Source organism: Balearica regulorum, chromosome 1 (assembly GCF_011004875.1).
Source record: "Balearica regulorum gibbericeps isolate bBalReg1 chromosome 1, bBalReg1.pri, whole genome shotgun sequence".
Lineage (NCBI taxonomy): Eukaryota > Metazoa > Chordata > Aves > Gruiformes > Gruidae > Balearica > Balearica regulorum.
Window position 1 is genome coordinate 161032002 of NC_046184.1, and position 17524 is coordinate 161049525.

General features: G+C 41.3%; 1 protein-coding gene across 1 annotated transcript in view; it reads right to left on the reverse strand.

Moving 5' to 3' along the window:
- Positions 1-661: 661 nt before the first annotated feature.
- Positions 662-17524, reverse strand: part of HS6ST3 (heparan sulfate 6-O-sulfotransferase 3) — a 317383-nt gene continuing 300520 nt past the window's right edge. Inside the window, exon 2 of the mRNA XM_075741386.1 lies at positions 662-1725. Coding sequence (XP_075597501.1) covers positions 1020-1725 — 706 coding nt within the window. The 3' untranslated portion in view covers positions 662-1019. The remainder of the gene's footprint in view (positions 1726-17524) is intronic.

The window sequence follows — 17524 nt, forward strand, 5'->3', positions numbered from 1 at the left end:
GAAAGCTGATTTTTTTCCTAGCCACTACCATCGTTAGAGAGAAAACCACTTTAAATTGTATTCACTTGGCATCAATGTATTTTAACAGACAATATCATAAACCTGCCTACCTTCACAGACAATATATCTCCAGGCTGTTACAGCAAATCTGGAAAATGTCACACTAATATTTAGGCTTTTCCTGCTCTCTCTTTCCTCTTCCCCATAGCTTGCTTGGCCCCTCTTCACCTTTTGTGAATGTGAAGGCTGATTTCATTGCCTCCAGCCAGATAATCTCGTGTGCCCAGCTGCTGCGTGGACCTCATTTCTCAAGGCTTTCCCTTTGCCACGTGCTCTCAGAAAGACAGCTGCTACCTGGCTGGATTTGGTACTCTCAACATCTGTGGAGAAATAAGCTAACCCCCCCCCCCCCATCACTTCATTTATAAATCATCTCTGATTGCTGGCTGACAGATCAGAACAAGTGACGCCCCAATTCCACATTTCCTAGGTCTTTTTTAAATCACCTCAGCAAATTCTTCCCTTAAAACACAGCATGTAAAAGTTTGAAGACCAAAATGCTTTCCTCCATTTCCTTCACTAGAAAGTTACACGCTACAATTGCAAAGGACAGTGTGAAATAAAACAGCTCTTATGTCACAGAGGAACCAAAACTTCCCCCCCCCCCAATTTTTCATTCATGTCTCCACAAGTTTTTGTAGCTCAGATTGTATAGGGTACATCTGTTAACACAAAGGATATAGCTCTCTCTTCGACACATCCTCATAGCTTAGGGCTTGGAAGGAAGTCTTTTCAGATGGGAATCTATTCTACTGCCATTTAATAACACTAATCAATGCCTATTGAGAAAAAAATACATTCTCCTCACTGACAGAAACCAAGAAAAACTGAGACAAGGAGGGGTAGTTGTCAGACGTGGTCTCATTTACCAAAGCACTAGGCCTTGCTTGCCTAATTCCCAGGTAGCCAAGTTGCACATCTCTCTGATCCTCTCATTGGTTAGTCAAGATGGAGGAGCATCACCACCTTGCAACGTGGCTATTATAATCTTCAGTAATGGCTACTTCTGCTGCCTCTTCCCTTGGCCACTGGTGAGCTCTCTGCTCCCGCAGCAGCCGCCTCTCCTCTCGCCTCTTCAGCCGGTTCTTCTGATGCTCCTCTTGCTTGGAATACTGGAAGCGCTGCAGGAACAGGTCCTTCGCATATTCATAAAGCTGCACGTCCAAGAAATTCAGCTCTTCTATCCGCTGCCGCACATCCTCACCAATGTCCACATTGGAGGCCCGCGTAACGTTGAATTGGGTGAATGGGGAAATGAATTTCAGGTTGAATGTCCTCTCAAACAGATACTGCGTTTTCCTCTGAAATTCAGTGAGCCCGAAGAAGGCCATGTTTTTCAGATTGTTCTTGGCGCTTTGGAGAAGAATTGTATTTCTTTCACTCTCATTCATAAAAGTCAAGTTGTAGCATCCCACCAGGCTGAGGTCTGCCAGCATGCGCACCTGGCGGTTGTTGGCCAAATTGTAGCTACAATCCATGAATTCTTGTAAACTGACTCCAGACCAGTCATCTCCTTCGTAACAGGTAGGCAGCTCGTCTGGTGTTGGGCTTCTTCCATCGCACATATGAAGTGAAGTTTTCCACGTCGCACCCCTCTGGACATGCTTCCATTCACTCAAGTACCGTGACACTGGATCCCTCAGCATCGTGATGTAATAGAAGTTCCTGAAACATATAATTAAACACAGTTTTAAGATTCAGTGGATTTCACTTTTTTATTCTCCAATAAAATGATTACCAGCCACGGCCACAACCCCCTTCACTTTTTACAGTGTAATGTAGGCATTTTAAGCGGCTACTACTGACACAGTAAAAAGCTTAAAGCTTCATAAATACTGGGAATAAAATACAAGGTAAATTGGGAAAAAGAGAGATGTGAAAGGAAATAAGCAGCTATCAGAGAAACGGAATTACTTTGACCTATCAACTGTTCAATGATAGTTACTTTATGTAGAAGCCAATTAACTGAAGTGTACTCCTCTCTACTTTGAAATGCTAACCCTCAGTAATATCAGAAACAGTGGGAAAAGAGATTTATATAATATTACCACTTCTCTTCTGGACTGAGACATGCACGTACAAGACGATAATCCATACAGCACTTGGTCAGAATATAAGCAAAGCATGAGCAATTTCATGTGGATGCTGCAAGTGCTAAAAATAACACCATGTGGAAGACTGGCATGAGCCACCTACTTACGAAGAAACCTATTATTAAATGGGTTGGAGTGAAGATAATGAGGGGACCAAAATCCATTAACAGGACTTAATTTTAGACAAGTGCTTGATTGAAATTAGTTATAATCATGTAGTACAAAAGCATTTGTTGATATAAAGATGATCATTATCCAACCTCACCTGTCAAGAATACAAAAGAGACACCAAGAAATATTGATTTGAAATACAGCAAATAACTGCAGAACTCACATTGTCAGTTCATCTTTTAGCTATTGAATTCAGTTTGTACATCTATTTATGGCAATCTGAAATGGACTGCAATTGAGTATGCTTCAAGCAGGGTTTCACAGATTGAGTTTTTTACTGAGAAATGTTTTATTCAATAACAACTCACCTGAATTACAGGATGATATCATAAAGACAAAGCAAAACCAAAATACTTATGATTTCTGTCAGCTAGAATAACCAGCAGAAGATTCATGACTAAAATTAACACACAGTCTGGTACAAAAATAGGCTTAGGAGTTTGCATGACTCATCTGACTGCAAACAATACATTAATAAATCATGAGCCCTAAGATTTCTGAAGAAAAGTCTGGTATCAGTACTCTTCCTTGAGCCTAGAGAAGGATAAAGCAAGTAAGCAGGAGGCAAGATTGCTGCAGACAAGTTACCCTGTAAACAAACCAACACTTTGTGAGGGCCATCTCATACAAGAGCTAACTCCAGTTAAATTAAAAAGCTCAAAATTGCTAACAATATCCAAGATAATTACCTTTCTTTTTCAGGTATCACCCATTTTTCTGACACTAAAGATTCCTCATAGTTTCTCCATAAACCTCAGGTTTGTCATAAAAATAGATATTTCCCCACATATTCCTAAAAATGCAGGTATTTTTCCCAGTGCAAACAAAGCAAAAGGATACAGGGCTGAATGCTTTTTCCTTATTAATTCTGAGTTCTCCACCTACAGGATCTATACTATATTTTCTGGAATAGGGGTATGAGGCCAAACTGTGGACTATGTTCTGCTGCAGGGTTATTTCTCGAACTTTTATTTAATGGAAACAGCTGTATAAAGAATTATCTCACAGCGTAAGGGTTATAGGTGGAAGGATATAAACTAGGGAGTGCCATGGATGTATTTCCATGATCACTTGCATTGGAAGCCATGATTTGTGTTAGCATTAGATGATACTCTGAAGGATGATATTTCTGAACTCATTTGGAACTTGGGTTTTCTGGCTGCCGCTTACACATGATCAAACTGCACTTCAGCTGTTTTGATCCCCTTCAGTTACTTAGCCCACATCAACAGTGAACCCAAGGATCACGCAACCATCCATAGACAGATATTTCTAAAATCCCTCTTCACTACTTCTACAGAGTAGGAAGGACCAGAAATCCTCCTGTGTGCTCTGCAGTAGAGCTCCCCGCGTGAAGCACTGTCTTTAAGCACTTCAAGCACAGCTTTGCCTTTTCAAATTGGATGCTCATCTCATCTTGGCTCTACCTTGCATGTATGACAGCACATTAAGAATTGCTTTCCAACTAACAGGACAAAAAGGGGACACATTTCACTAGTGCTGCACTGGTAAAGCAGCCCAACTCTCAAACACCCATCAGCTCTGAATGTAAGACACCATTGTCACAAGATTCAGCAGGCATTGATAGGGTTGTGACAGAAAGTGATTGAAGTTCCAGGGGAGCAGAAATGAAGAGAAAAAAAAAAGGACAAAGATTCAGGGGCAGTTGCCAACATCTACATCAACGGAGAAAAGCTGCTCTTGACAATTCTTTATACCTCTAAGTCTTTCCTCACCCATCTCCAGCAGTCCCAGTCAGGTATGACTCAGAGCAACAACAATTAACAAAAATACCTGCTTTGCATCAATCATTTCCATTTCATCCCTGGATATGTAAATGTGTTTGATGTGCAATAAACAGGAGTACAAAGCAAATGCAGGGAAATGAGAACAGCGTGTCTTTGTACAACATCCGCAGCTTCCCTTATGCAGGCTGGGTGAGAAACTTTTGCCAGTCTATTGCTGCTCCTCCTTGTTACTACCTGACTTCTGCATCTGCTTCCACTATCCGGATTAATTTGCTTCTGGTTTGTGCATCTTTCAGAGTGTTGCCTTCTTGTGTTACCAACTGAATGGCTTCTTCATCTGACAGACAACCTTTAACAGCACCCTTACACACATATAGTTTCTGAGGCACTAATAACTAAGAGTGCAACCATCCCCACCGCACTCACGGTTTACAGCCTTCTGTTTAACCTTCTGTTCATGACTCTCCGTCACCCTTTTAACCAGTCTGAGGTTGGAAGACCTTAAGATTTCTTCCACCTCATCCTGGGCACTGACCAGATTACACAGAGGACTGGAGGATATTGTACAGCAGTCGCAGGACAAATTTTTCTTTAAGGGAAAAGATGTCATATCTCTAGAATGCACATTTGTTTCAGTTGGAAAATTATAAAAATTATCTTAGGAAATTGGTTTCAAATGATGACTTTATGGATTAAATACAGCAGCATTTCAGAGCCTTCAGTGCCTAACACAAAGTGTTCAATCACACTAGGAATGGCTGAGGAGTCAGCTCGTAATAAAGAAAAGAAGCAGTTCATAAAAATATGAAACTGGGCATGGCCTTCAGTCTCACCTTTCTTCCCTGTTCAGTAAAATAGCATCAAGTCAGCTATATACCGAAGATGCCCGAGCCACTCTCAATACAGACGTGCTCTTGTTCGTGTCAGTAAAAATGACCTCCTTGCATTGCCCATGCTCGTGCTTGCACGGCTATGTTAAACTCCATAGCTACCCACTGTGGGAAATACTCAGCAAAAAATGAAGTAGTAACTTCTGTTACCCTGTTTGACAAAGCAAACTCATCACAGACTCATTGGCTTCATTTCAACGGACTCCCATTATCAATTACTCAAACTGCTGTCACAGACTCAATGCTTAAAGCCTAGCCAAGCAGAATACGCTGGCATGTCAGTGAGATGTTTTACAGAAAACATTCCAAATTAATTAAAAACCATACAAATTATATCTATATCTATATATATCATCTATATCAGAGTGTGTGTGTGTGTATGTGTGCATGTAAAAATTTACATTAGAATTGGCCATAAGCTGCAGCTGTCAATGAAAGAAAAATTATAGTAAATGCGTAGTGTGTATTTGCCAATGTATCTTGTGACTGTCTATATAAACACGTAGGCATGTAAAGAACACTTTAAATTACATTTTAAACAACACAAGCCCACTAGTCATGATGCTAGCTCCTCCTGAAAGGAAACTTCATACAACTTCCTCAGATTAAATAATCTCCTTTTAGGCATAATGTACTGAAATTAATGGGTTATCAAAGTTGCCACTATGGGACAGTTGAGGTTTTGGACAGATGCTAAGCACCATGATGGTCAGGGCAAGGGCCTGATGATCCGTGCAAGGGCATGAACAAGCACCAGTGTGAAGTGTGGGCTGCACACAACTGTTTTTACACTAGAATTAAAAAGCACTTGGGAATTCAGAAGGCTCTAGTCCCACTTGCATGAAATCCAGTCTCTTCATTAGCATTAGGCAAAGAAAACCTTTAATTAATAGAACAGCTAAAACGAGTTTCTAGTTATAACCCAAGAACATGTATTTCTTTCACATATTAAGGTATTTTAATATAAATACTCTAATCTTACATTAATCCTTCAATAGTATTGCTCTGGTTTAGAAATTAATTTCAGAGGAGCAGACTCTGATGTTAGCAGGGATGATCCCAAACCAGGGCATTTTGCTTCTTCTATCACCACGGAACAGACGTCCCGGCTGAGGGAGATTTACTAAATACGGGAAGGATCACCGCACATTGAGAACAAAAACATCCTGTAGGGCCTCCTGGGGAAGAAGGATGAATGGCATCTCCTCTGTCACTCCCGCTCTCCTGTGGAACAGCTGGCACAAGGACGGCTCAGGCAGCACTCTTGGAGGCTCAGAGAGGAGAAAACCCAAGCTATTCCCTCTTCTTTCAAAGCGTGAGGCAGGACTTTATGTGCAGAGAGTGATGAGCTTCATAAAGGAGAACAGTGTACTCATAGCAGCTGATGCAGAGACAAAGGAATATATGAGGTGGAGAAAACGAGTCACTGGAGAATATTTTGGAAGACACTAACAGACAGAAGACAGAAGAACCAAAATGTATGAAAAACCCAGGTGCATCATAAAACCATCCACATTCTGGTTCTTCCCAGTAGCATGGAAAATAAAAGCCCTGGTTGAGTTTATGACCCAAGTTGTGACAAGAAGTTAGCAGCTTTAATCCTGGAAGTGAGTGTGCTCCTATATTGGGTTTGCGTGGCAAGGTTTTGGTAGTAGGGGAGGCTACAGGGGTTGCTTCTGCAAGAAGCTGCTAGAAGCTTCCCCCATGTCCAACAGAGATAATGCCAGTTGGCTCCAAGACAGACCCGCTGCTGGCCAAGGCCAAGGCCAAGGCCAAGGCCAAGCCCATCAGCGACAGCAGTAGCATCTCTGGGGTAACATCGTTAAGAAAGGGGAAAAAAACCCCACCAGGACCAACTGTAGCCAGAGAGAGGAGTGAGAATATGTGAGAGGAACAACCCTGCAGACACCAAGGTCAGTGAAGTTGATTGACTGATAATATATTGTGTCCATAGGTCCTCTGGATTAAAAAAAAAAAAAAAGTTTGCATTATTTATTATTATATTATTATTATTTATGCATTATTACTGTGTTCAGCTCTGGGGCCCCCAACATAAGAAGGACATGGAGCTGCTGGAGCAAGTCCAGAGGAGGGCCACGAAGATGATCAGAGGGCTGGAGTACCTCTCCTATGAGGACAGGCCAAGAGAGTTGTTCAGCCTGGAGAAGAGAAGGCTCTGGGGATATCTTATAGAAGCCTTCCAGTACCTGAAGGGGCCTACAGGAAAGCTGGAGACGGACTTCACAAGGGCATGGAGTGATAGGACAAGGGGAATTGCCTTAAGCTGAAGGAGGGTAGATTTAGATTAGATGTTAGAAAGAAATTCTTCCCTGTGAGGGTGGTGAGGCACTGGAACAGGTTGCCCAGAGAAGCTGTGGATGCCCCCTCCCTGGCAGTGTTCAAGGTCAGGTTGGATGGGGCTTTGGGCAACGTGGTCTAGTGGAGGGTGTCCCTGCCCGTGGCAGGGGGGTTGGAACTAGATGATCTTTGAGGTCCGTTCCAACCCAAACCATTCCATGATTCCATGATTCTATGACTTTCAAAAGCCAGTACTACATCTGTACCACAAACAAAGGTAAACACCACATTTGTGGAGACTCTTTTTTTTTCTTAAATACTTTAAGAATGAAGATGCCTGGCCTGGGACTATGCAAACTGACAACTTTATTTTAAAACACTGTAGGCTTTTAGTGTTAGGATCTGTGATTTTGTACTTTTTTAAAGTAATGAATAACCATTAAAATAATAATAATGGTTTTTTACATATCACATTGCCATATGCCCTTCAAAATCATTAGTGAAAATGGATGTCAGGACCTACTGCTGCAAAAGGAAACTGGGAGTGCTGAGACTTTTTCCCTTGACATAGGACACTATAAATTTGTGAGGATGCAGTTTTAAATGAAGTATTTCAAAGACAAGTCTAAGACGTTAGGTGGGGACCAAACAGCAGCCTTCCAGTACCTAAGAGAAGGTCAGTGAGAAGATGGAGCCAGGCTCTTCACTGATGTGCATGGTAGGATAATGAGAGAAAATGGTCATAAATTGAAAAAGAGAAGAATACACTGAAAATATTTTTCACTATGAGAATAATTAAGGATTGGGAAAGCTTTGCCCAAAGAAGCTGTGCACCCTCCATTCTTGGACGTTTTTAAGACAGAGCCCTGAGCAATCCCATCTGTGCTCAGTGGTAACCCTGCTCTGAGCAGGGAGTTGGGCTAGAGACCTCCTGAGGTACCTTCTCACCCCAGGGGTTCTGCAATTCTGCGTGACAGTGTGCAGTCTTCTGCCACTAACTGCACAGTCCTGTCAGAAAACACATCAAACCAGAAACAACTCGGCAACTAGATCATACCCATCCTCCCTTGTTCTTTCCTGGCTACCCTAGGCGGAGTACAGGGAATGTGCTTTGCCTTTTACAAGATCAGATTTTTCTGTATATGATTTTAACTAGGGCTATAACACTCTGAATCAGCACTCCCTGAATTATTGAGCAACTTCATGAATATTTATTTCAGTGAAACTTTGTTCAATATAGAGTCTCTAGAAATTGGAGAGGACAGTGCAGCAACTACATGTCCCTAAAGAAATTAATTCTGTTCACAAGTATCAAGTGTGGATCTTGAACAGTTCCTAGACTAATGAAATTATGTAGCTACCCATGGTTTTAACATCAGTATTTCAGAAAATGCACATGAATAGCATGTGAATATGTGTGTGCTTTCTGAGCTAATACATGTTTTTCCTGTGTGTTGCCTTTAGGATTTAGGCATAAATTTTCAAACACAGAGCATAAAGTTAGGCAGCTAATTCTATATTTAAACATGTAGATAAACTCAAGCTCATCGCCAGTGAAGAAAATACACAGTAGTAAGAGCTAAGGATGCTCAGGTACCCAGAAAACATGGACTGCTGATTTATTTAGCAACAGGAGGCTCCGAGAGCATTAAGAGTGCCCTTCCCTGCCAGCACAGATAACAGCACTCTCTCATCCCCTTCATAAAACATCCTAGCCCCTTTTGAAATATCCTTTTCATGCCATTGTTCCCGTTGAAAAGAGCTTGTGAAGGTTGCTTCTCACAGGTAGGGAAATGAGTCTTATTCCCAGACTAAACCTGGTCTTGATCTACTTATGTCCAGTTGTTCTCAGGTTAACACTGCAAACATATCAAGTGGATTTATAAATGTAACATCAGAGAGAGAGAAAGGGCATTTAAGTTGAAGATCAGAGAGCAATCACACCTCTTGGCTTCCATTTTACAAAGCTGAACTAGTTGTTTTTGTGTCTTCTGATAAGACAAGCCAGAAGTGACCATGCTGCAGTACCCCAAAACCCTTGGGTCACACTTTGATCGCTTCACTCAGAGACGCACCCTGACTTTTCCAACATCTCGGCTTTCCATGCTAGCTTTCAATAGGAGACTCACATAAAGGGGCCTACGGGAAAGCTGGAGAGGGACTGTTTATCAAGGAGTGTAGTGACAGGACAAGGGGTAATGGATTTAAGCTGAAGGAGGGTTGATTTAGATTAGATGTTAGAAAGAAAATCTTCACTGTTAGAGTGGTGAGGCACTGGAACAGGTTGCCCAGAGAGGTTGTGAAGGCCCCATCCCTGGAAGTGTTCAAGGCCAGGCTGGACGGGGCTTGGGGCAACCTGGTCTAGTGGAGGGTGTCCCCGCCCGTGGCAGAGGGGTTGGAACTAGATGATCTTTAAGGTCCCTTCCAACCCAAACCATTCTATAATTCTATGATTCTATAAGTAAGACGTGCTGGAAGGTCCTGAGATTGGTTCTGGTGTTTGACCATCCAAGCAGTCCTTTCATGGCATTTTAATTTGCACGACTTCACATTTCACTCTACATGGCTAGAACTGGGCAAATTTCACATGAGGCCTCACAGGTGCCTTGTACAATAAATACTTCTTATCTCCACTGGCAACGTATTCTCTGACACACCCTCACATTGCATTCGGTTTTTTTATAAGGCTGCAAAACTCTGGAAACATACTCACTGTGTTACTGGCTAATATACAGAGGTTTTTCTGCTCTACCTATTTTGGCTGATAAGCACTCAGTTGATAGAGGAAATCTGTTTCTGCTGGCCTCAAATGCATGATCTTGCACTTTGCACTACCAAACTTCATTCCAACTTTTCTACTGAAATCCTCAAGGTCATTAAGCAAATTCCATTAACATACTTCAGCTTTTTGTGCCAACATTGTTAATGAAAACATGAAATAGGAGCAGAGCTAAGACCAACCCTGAGGAAATTCATTAATAACTTTCCTTTAAACCAGAAAGTTCTTCTTTCAGCAAATCCCGTTTTGTTACCAGCTTCTTGTCCACAAGAAAATTTTTACGCTCAGCCTCATGTTTTCTGCCTTGTATAATAACTTTGCAGATGCCGCTCTATCAAATACTTTATTGAAGGTAAATTTCCCTTCTCCTATCCAAGACAGATGCTGGGTATTTACCTGTCTCAGTCCAAAGGCTGAGAATGGCGGCCCCAGCTTTGCTGTGTGTGAAAACAGAGAGAACAGTTAAGATGGGGAAATGACAATTTATTTGAGAGCGAAGCGGTCTGGAATAGAAATCTACAGATTGGGCGATTTGATGGAAAAACAAATCTGCCACTTTCCATCAAACAGCCTTGATATGAATTGTAAATCATTTCTTGATGAGACACAAATCTAACAAAGTTCCCTCCAGAGATTTTTGTCCTTTGCCTAAATTATATCAAGCTCAGTTGTTCTAAGTGTTCTTTAAATTGCTGAAAGGAGTGAAGTAGCAAGAGCCTCACTGAAAGAAATATAAATATAAAATGCAATAATAAATCAAATAATAAATATTTGGTGTTCTATCAAGTACATGCTTAATAAAACCCTTGTACCTTGTAAGAAACAGTGTGTGAGCACACACAGGAGGAAATACTATTCAAAAGCAATAGATACACAGTGTCTTACAAGATTCTTAAAGATACTGTATGCAAGACTTTTGTGCCAGAGAGAATAATAAATCCTTTGTGGCCAGCACTGGCAAAGGACGAATCCATTGCTCACTTTGCCCCCATTCTATCTCATCCCTATTGTGCACAGATCATTGCCATGTCTCAAAAGAACTGCAAAAATCTGGGGCACATATGACATCTTTACTCAAAAATGTTGTTTCTGCTGTCTCTGCCTTTGCTATGCCACTGCACAGCAGGAAAAATGAAATAAGGATGTATTTGCACTATTGTACAATCTGCCTCCTCTAGAGCTGTCTCTAGCCCCAGCCTGGGGAGGAACCTGAACTTGCCTTTCTCAGAGAGATGTTATGAGTACAGGGGAGGCAAGTTCTGAGTGCAGGGGATGACCTGCAGCATCAGGTGGCAGCAGAAAACAAGGACTGCCCAGAGAAAATAAAGGTGATGACAGGCAAGGGACGAGAGAAGAACAAACCTGGAGACAGCGCAGCAAGAGGGACCTGCAGTTCAAGCTTGTTTTGCCAACTTGGCTTCCAAGGGCTACAGAAACCAGGCTGGGAAGGGACACTCCTGATCAAGTCTGATGCCTATAACTACGGGTAACGGTTTAGCACAATAGGATTCATAAAATATCCCTTACGAACACAGAACAAGCCACAAAACCTTCCTCACTATCAGGTCACAGTCTCTGAGCAGCTGCCAGCAAGGTTAGAGCAAGTGCCTCTTGCAGGAGGAGTCTCCCCAGAGTGGGCGACTGAGCATGCAGCTCCAGCTGCCCTCAGCACGCACTCCTCCAGCTCAGATGCAAAGAGACGGGGACGCAGAACTCCCACCTGTTCAGTAACTTAAACAACATAAGGCCTTTTGTAATAGTTATAAAGAAAAAAACCAACCCTACATACTTTCATACAGAATTATGAAAAATCTGTTATCACAAGAGTCCTGGCTGCCTACAAGAATATACCTGATTGGGAAAATTCAGTTTCAAAGAACTCCTGAAAAGACAAATAGCCTGATCCTTCAATCTTCTGACATTTATATTTCTTCAGTCAGACTTTGTTTGTTCTGAAACAGAGTGAAAATATTTATGTTAAATTCAACTACAATGTACATTCATCCTCCTTCTCATTTTTGAAGGAGCTGTTGCTATACCATTTTATTCTCTGGCTAGGTAAGAGAAGCAGCATGGACATCTCCAATGTTCCCCCGTAGCTGGCTTCACTGGAAACCAAGTTTGCGCTGCCAGTGGCATGCATCCAGGCTTCTTCCCTAACCGAGCTGCCTCTGATTTCCAACTAATAACTCAGTTGCAGATGCTCTCTTCCAAATCTGGGATGCTCAGATGAAAGTTCTGTGGGATTTTTCACTGCAACTCGTTTTGAATCAGTACAGTAATTCTGCTCAATTAATAAAGTAATTATCAATAAAAAGGCCCAGTAATTGAAATCCCTTTGAAAGTACATCAATTTATTCTCTCTAAGCTTTGCCTCAAGTCTTTATTAATTCTGACATCAAGCATAATGACCATAAATTATAAATGATCATCACAAAATCCAGGCATCACAACCATTTTCTTGTCCTACATGCTGAGTTTCTAAAACATGTAGGTTTGGTCATGCCTCCCATAAGGTAAACAATATGACTAATATTCTACTAATGAAACACTGTAAGAGCGGTCTTTCCTATTCCTTCATTGAAACAATTCACAAAAGCTACGGAAATTGCTCAGCTGTACAACCAAAATGCTAACTTTGTTTCTCCTACCATTCCTCTTCTTGTGATGTAACTGTACAGTTTTTTCCTGTAAGACATTAAGCAAGCAGATGATGGGGTACTTCAGTTTAATACTTATAAGACAGACCACTGACTTCGCATTTTACACTGCACTTTGTGTTTTAACTAAAATACTTGACAGGATCCAATCAAACTCAGAAATGTTTGCTATGCATAATACAACTCAAAGCTATAACCAAAATTGCCATTTTCCCCTCCACTGACCTCCTAACAGATTTCTTTCCATGTCAGTTTAGATTACGTGAACTATGTGTGTATATATATATGCATTAAAAATATACATACAATTATATATATATAATCTCCACAAGGGGGCCCTCTTATCCTCCCCAAATCGTAGCAAAAGCTTAACTTGCTTACCAAAAATTTATGTTAGAAGGCTTTTGTCTACAGACACTATGGTATCTTAGAACAAAGTTTTTACCAACTAGAATTGAGTTTATGATAGAGTTTTAGACAACAAAACCTGGAATTTGAAAGGGACTGATTTTTAATGTACAATTTCCACTATATACCTGGCATGCAGAGAACTTCCATAAAGCTTTTCCAAGTTTACTACTTGCAATAGCCAGTCAAAATGAGACCTTTTACACCCCCCCCTCCCCGAGTCAGCTCACCCTGCCATGATCAGGCAGCCTCCAAGATGCAGACCAGCTCTATGTTATATTGTAATTTGTAGGCTAAGCGCTGTTAGTGATTTCAGCTCCTTGTGAATGCATCCCCTAGGCACAACAGTTAAGGTACAAATGGTATTAAAGTTATTTGCACTGTCCTCTCAACTCCCAGCAGATATGGAAAACAAATCTTGTTTGGGATACCTTGTTATTTGGTTTAATATTCTGAATGTTTTATGGAGACAGTATTATATATCCTCATCTTCTTAACTCAATTGTAGCTCTGTGAGGTTTTTATTATTTACCATTCCTTTGACCTTGGAATATCTAACAGAAATTGGATCACTTCCTTCTTCTGACCTCAAATCTTAATGAATCAAGGCTCTGACACACATGCCAGGTGGTGCACTGCTGTACCACTATCGGGTCTGGATGGTATGCTCTGAGAAAGAAGGTAATAAGAAGAAATAAAGAAGCCTAGGCTTCTAACCTCCAACTTTCATGAGGGATTCTTTACTTTTGAGGAAAACTAGCAAGCGAGTATGTGAATTCAGCCTTGCTGATACAGCACAAACCCGCCAATCTGCTAACTCATTCGAGTAATCTCTGCACCTCCATTTGCAGCGCAAACTTTAAGCAAAGTTTTCATGATCGCTCAGCATTACTGCCATATGATACGGTCATGTTTAACTGATGTCGATGAGGGAGTTCAGGTTGCTGCAATACTTGTGCATTCAGGTAAAATAAAACACGCAAGGTGCTGATGGGACTCCATATGAATTACTGTCTGCAATCTTTGGGAATGCCTTTAGCTCTGCAACCCTCCTCTGGAATGGACAAATCCTAATCAATGAAGCACATCTGTACAGTGGAGGAAAAGCACTTCCCAATCCCTTCAGGCCATGAACCAACTACTTGAAGCGTGACATTTGATTAGCCTTATTATCTCAACTCATTTATATAGAAATGTTGTTAGGGGCCATGAAGCCATCCAGTGCTTATTAAAAACCGGCCATAGTCTCTGAACTGATGTTCCCACTCTTCTTCCTTTTTGTCTGTAAAAACAAGGAGGAATTTCTTGGTTTTAAACTGTGGGTTATCATTTTTGCAATTTTATTATTGTAAAATAACTGCCCTCTCTTACGCTAGTGCAGCAGACTGTTGCCGTACCCCTTCCATATGCAAATAGGTCAGGCTTTCTAGTCTTTGCCCACAGAAATATTTGACATTGAGACTCAACATGATCTAGCATCTTTCTGAACTAAGCGCCAGGGGAATAGTGCGCAGGACTTCATTTTCAAATCTATCTCTCACAGAAATTAATGAACATCTGTGCAGACACTAAACGTGAATTCAGGCAGAAGAAATGAAATCCATCTGAAATTGAACTCAAGGTCTAGGAATATCTAATGGTAAGGATATTTGTCTTTGCCAGCTGAAGATCTCTTCCCCACCCTTTGAAGAGCCAGAATACGTTTCAGGTCACAAACTTATCTTGCTCTAAAAACATGGGATGATAAGAGGGTTATGAAAAATGTTTCTGCATTAACAAGGAGAAAAGTTGCTGATGTGTATCTTAAGAAACACAAAGATTTGAACATGAAACATTCATTAAGATTCCTTTATAGACTCTATAATTTGCTTTCTGTTTCATACAGAATATTACTGTCAATACCATCTAGCAGCGACGCAAACAGGAAAGCAAAAGTCAGGTTAAAATGTCATAATATCATGAACATTTTTCTACAGTGGTAATGATTTCAATGTTTGTATCTTTTATCTAATGGAGTAGATTACTTAGTCTGGCTCAATCTTATTTTTGATAGATATACTGAATATTAGATAAATTTACATAAATTAATACCTGTGAATTTAAAAAAGAAATCTCATCGTAGTTTCCTGAGCAACTGAAGATATGCTACCTGCCCAGTAAAAACAGACAAAAAAAGAAAAGGATGCAAACTAATCTGGTTTTGCTTTTTTGCTTTGAAGATGCTCTTTTTCAATGGGCTTTTTCTAAGGCAAAATTTTTGTTCGTAATTGTATCATTTTTCATATATGACAAAACTATACATCCCAATAGTCTCACCAAGTGCTGTTTAGCGCTTGCATCTCTGCTCTCATCTTGAGATAGCAGCTGCCGCATGTTCAGGCTAAACTACGTCTTTGCCCAGATGAAAAGCAAGTTTGCATGCACATAGACCTTTATTTGTGACACTTTAATTTGCTCCGTGGCCTTAATAAACGCATCAGCATTAAGCATACTCATGCAAACCACAGCTCTAAAAATAACTCACTTCAGACATTCAGACATTCTTCCACGTTGTTTCCAGTAACACCACTCTTACTGCTAGGAACAATCATTAGCACAGGCAGGGATTTATCATCAAAAAATCACACTCAGAAAAGCAGCAGGGATGCTCAGAGGTGTAGCAGGGGACTAGCTGAGGGGTCGCATTAGTATTCCCTGAGCATTAATGGAAAAAGCCCGGCAGTGTAGCTGGGCCACTACAGTGAGCGGGGAAAGCAGGCACAGGCAACCCTCCTTGTTCATCATACCGGCATCCGACAGCGCGGCCCACAGGTGAGGGCTGGGGGCACTGGCCACCAAGCTGCACGGTCTCCCCAAAGTCCCTGAGGAGACATTTTGCTGAGAGGCCAGAAATCCAGTCCCCCAGTCCAGCACCCCTGCCCAGACCCAAGCCTCCCCGGGCAGACGCCCCGGCCTACCTTGTTGGGAGGATGCGACGGTACAGGCTTCTCCTCAGCTTCCTAAGGACAATCACAACTTTGCCCTAATTATTGCTTTTTCTTTTTGTCCTAGTATTCTCGACAGAAGAGGAAGATGTATTTAAGAGTTTTTTACTCTTAAATGCAATTCTCTTTATCTCATATTAAAAAATGCCTGCCTTTATTGTAAAAAGGCCAGCAAACTGAATATATAGAACAAACCAATGGCCTACAAACATACATAACCCAGAGACTGAACCTTGAATTTAAAAAAAACCCACCACACTGATTTTAATGAAAAATCCATGCTAAATGCCTTGGAGCAGAGGATCTGGGGATAAAATTCTTAAATCAGTGAGCCCTGAGCACAAACCGGGAAGATGTTGCAATTCATCAGAGCTACGAAAACTGCAGTGTTTCTTACTACACAGTTACTACATGTGCATTTTTCTTCTTTTCCTCCCAGCTTCTCTCTCATTCTTTGTTACCACTTCCCACCCCACCCATTTCTTTTCTTCCTTTTCACCTCATTATTTGTGTACTCACACAGCAGCAGCATAACGTTATGCCTGGAGGAGCTGCAAAGGAAACAGAGCCTTTCTGTGTGCAAGGGACTGCTGGGCTGATACAAAAGAAAACCAACTGTTTCCTAGCCAGGGTTAAGCCCATTTGCTCCTGCACCAAGTTTCTCGCCACATTGAGCTGGCAGCAAAGAAAAACTGAGTGGAGGTGGGATGGTGTCACTCAAACCCCTTGCCAGCTGCTCGCCAGGGTCGGAGCAGGGGCTGCGGAGCCGACTCACGAAGCCAGGTTGGGGGCAGATGCATGGGGGGCACATCCCACCCAGAGATGTGTTGGTTTAGGTACGTGACTGCTTCCCCACAGGCTGTTTTCACAGCTCATTTGTGCCTCTCCCTCTACTATCTACTGGGATTGGGATTTTTTTGTTCAGCTTGGGATTTTTTTTTCATTTTAGTTTACTGAAACTGGATCCAGCCAAGTTTTGCATCCCAGATACCTCTCCGAGAGGTAAATTTATATCTCTGTGCATTAGGTATATTACTGTCAGTTCAGGTTTTCTTAACAAATCTGAGAGCCAGAAACTATTTTGAAAAAAACCCGCAGTGTAACTTCCCATGCTGGACATCCTATAACAGTTGTAATATTGCAGTATTGCATTTGGACTTTGTTCTTATAAACCTAGCCTGAACTTGGCTTTGGCTTTCTAAAAAGGCTTTAGAAGAATCATGTTCTGTAAAAACAGCTGAACAAAAAATATCGTATTAAAAAGGACTTCAAGAAGCTACTAGACTAGTTCATGGAAGATAAACCATCAAGAGCTATTAAATACAGAGACATCTCCACTAAACAAGAAATACTCAAGTCCTGAATTTTTACATTATGGGAGTATATTCAGGGTATCCTCATTATATGCTTGCCCTGTTCTTGTCCTCCTTGAA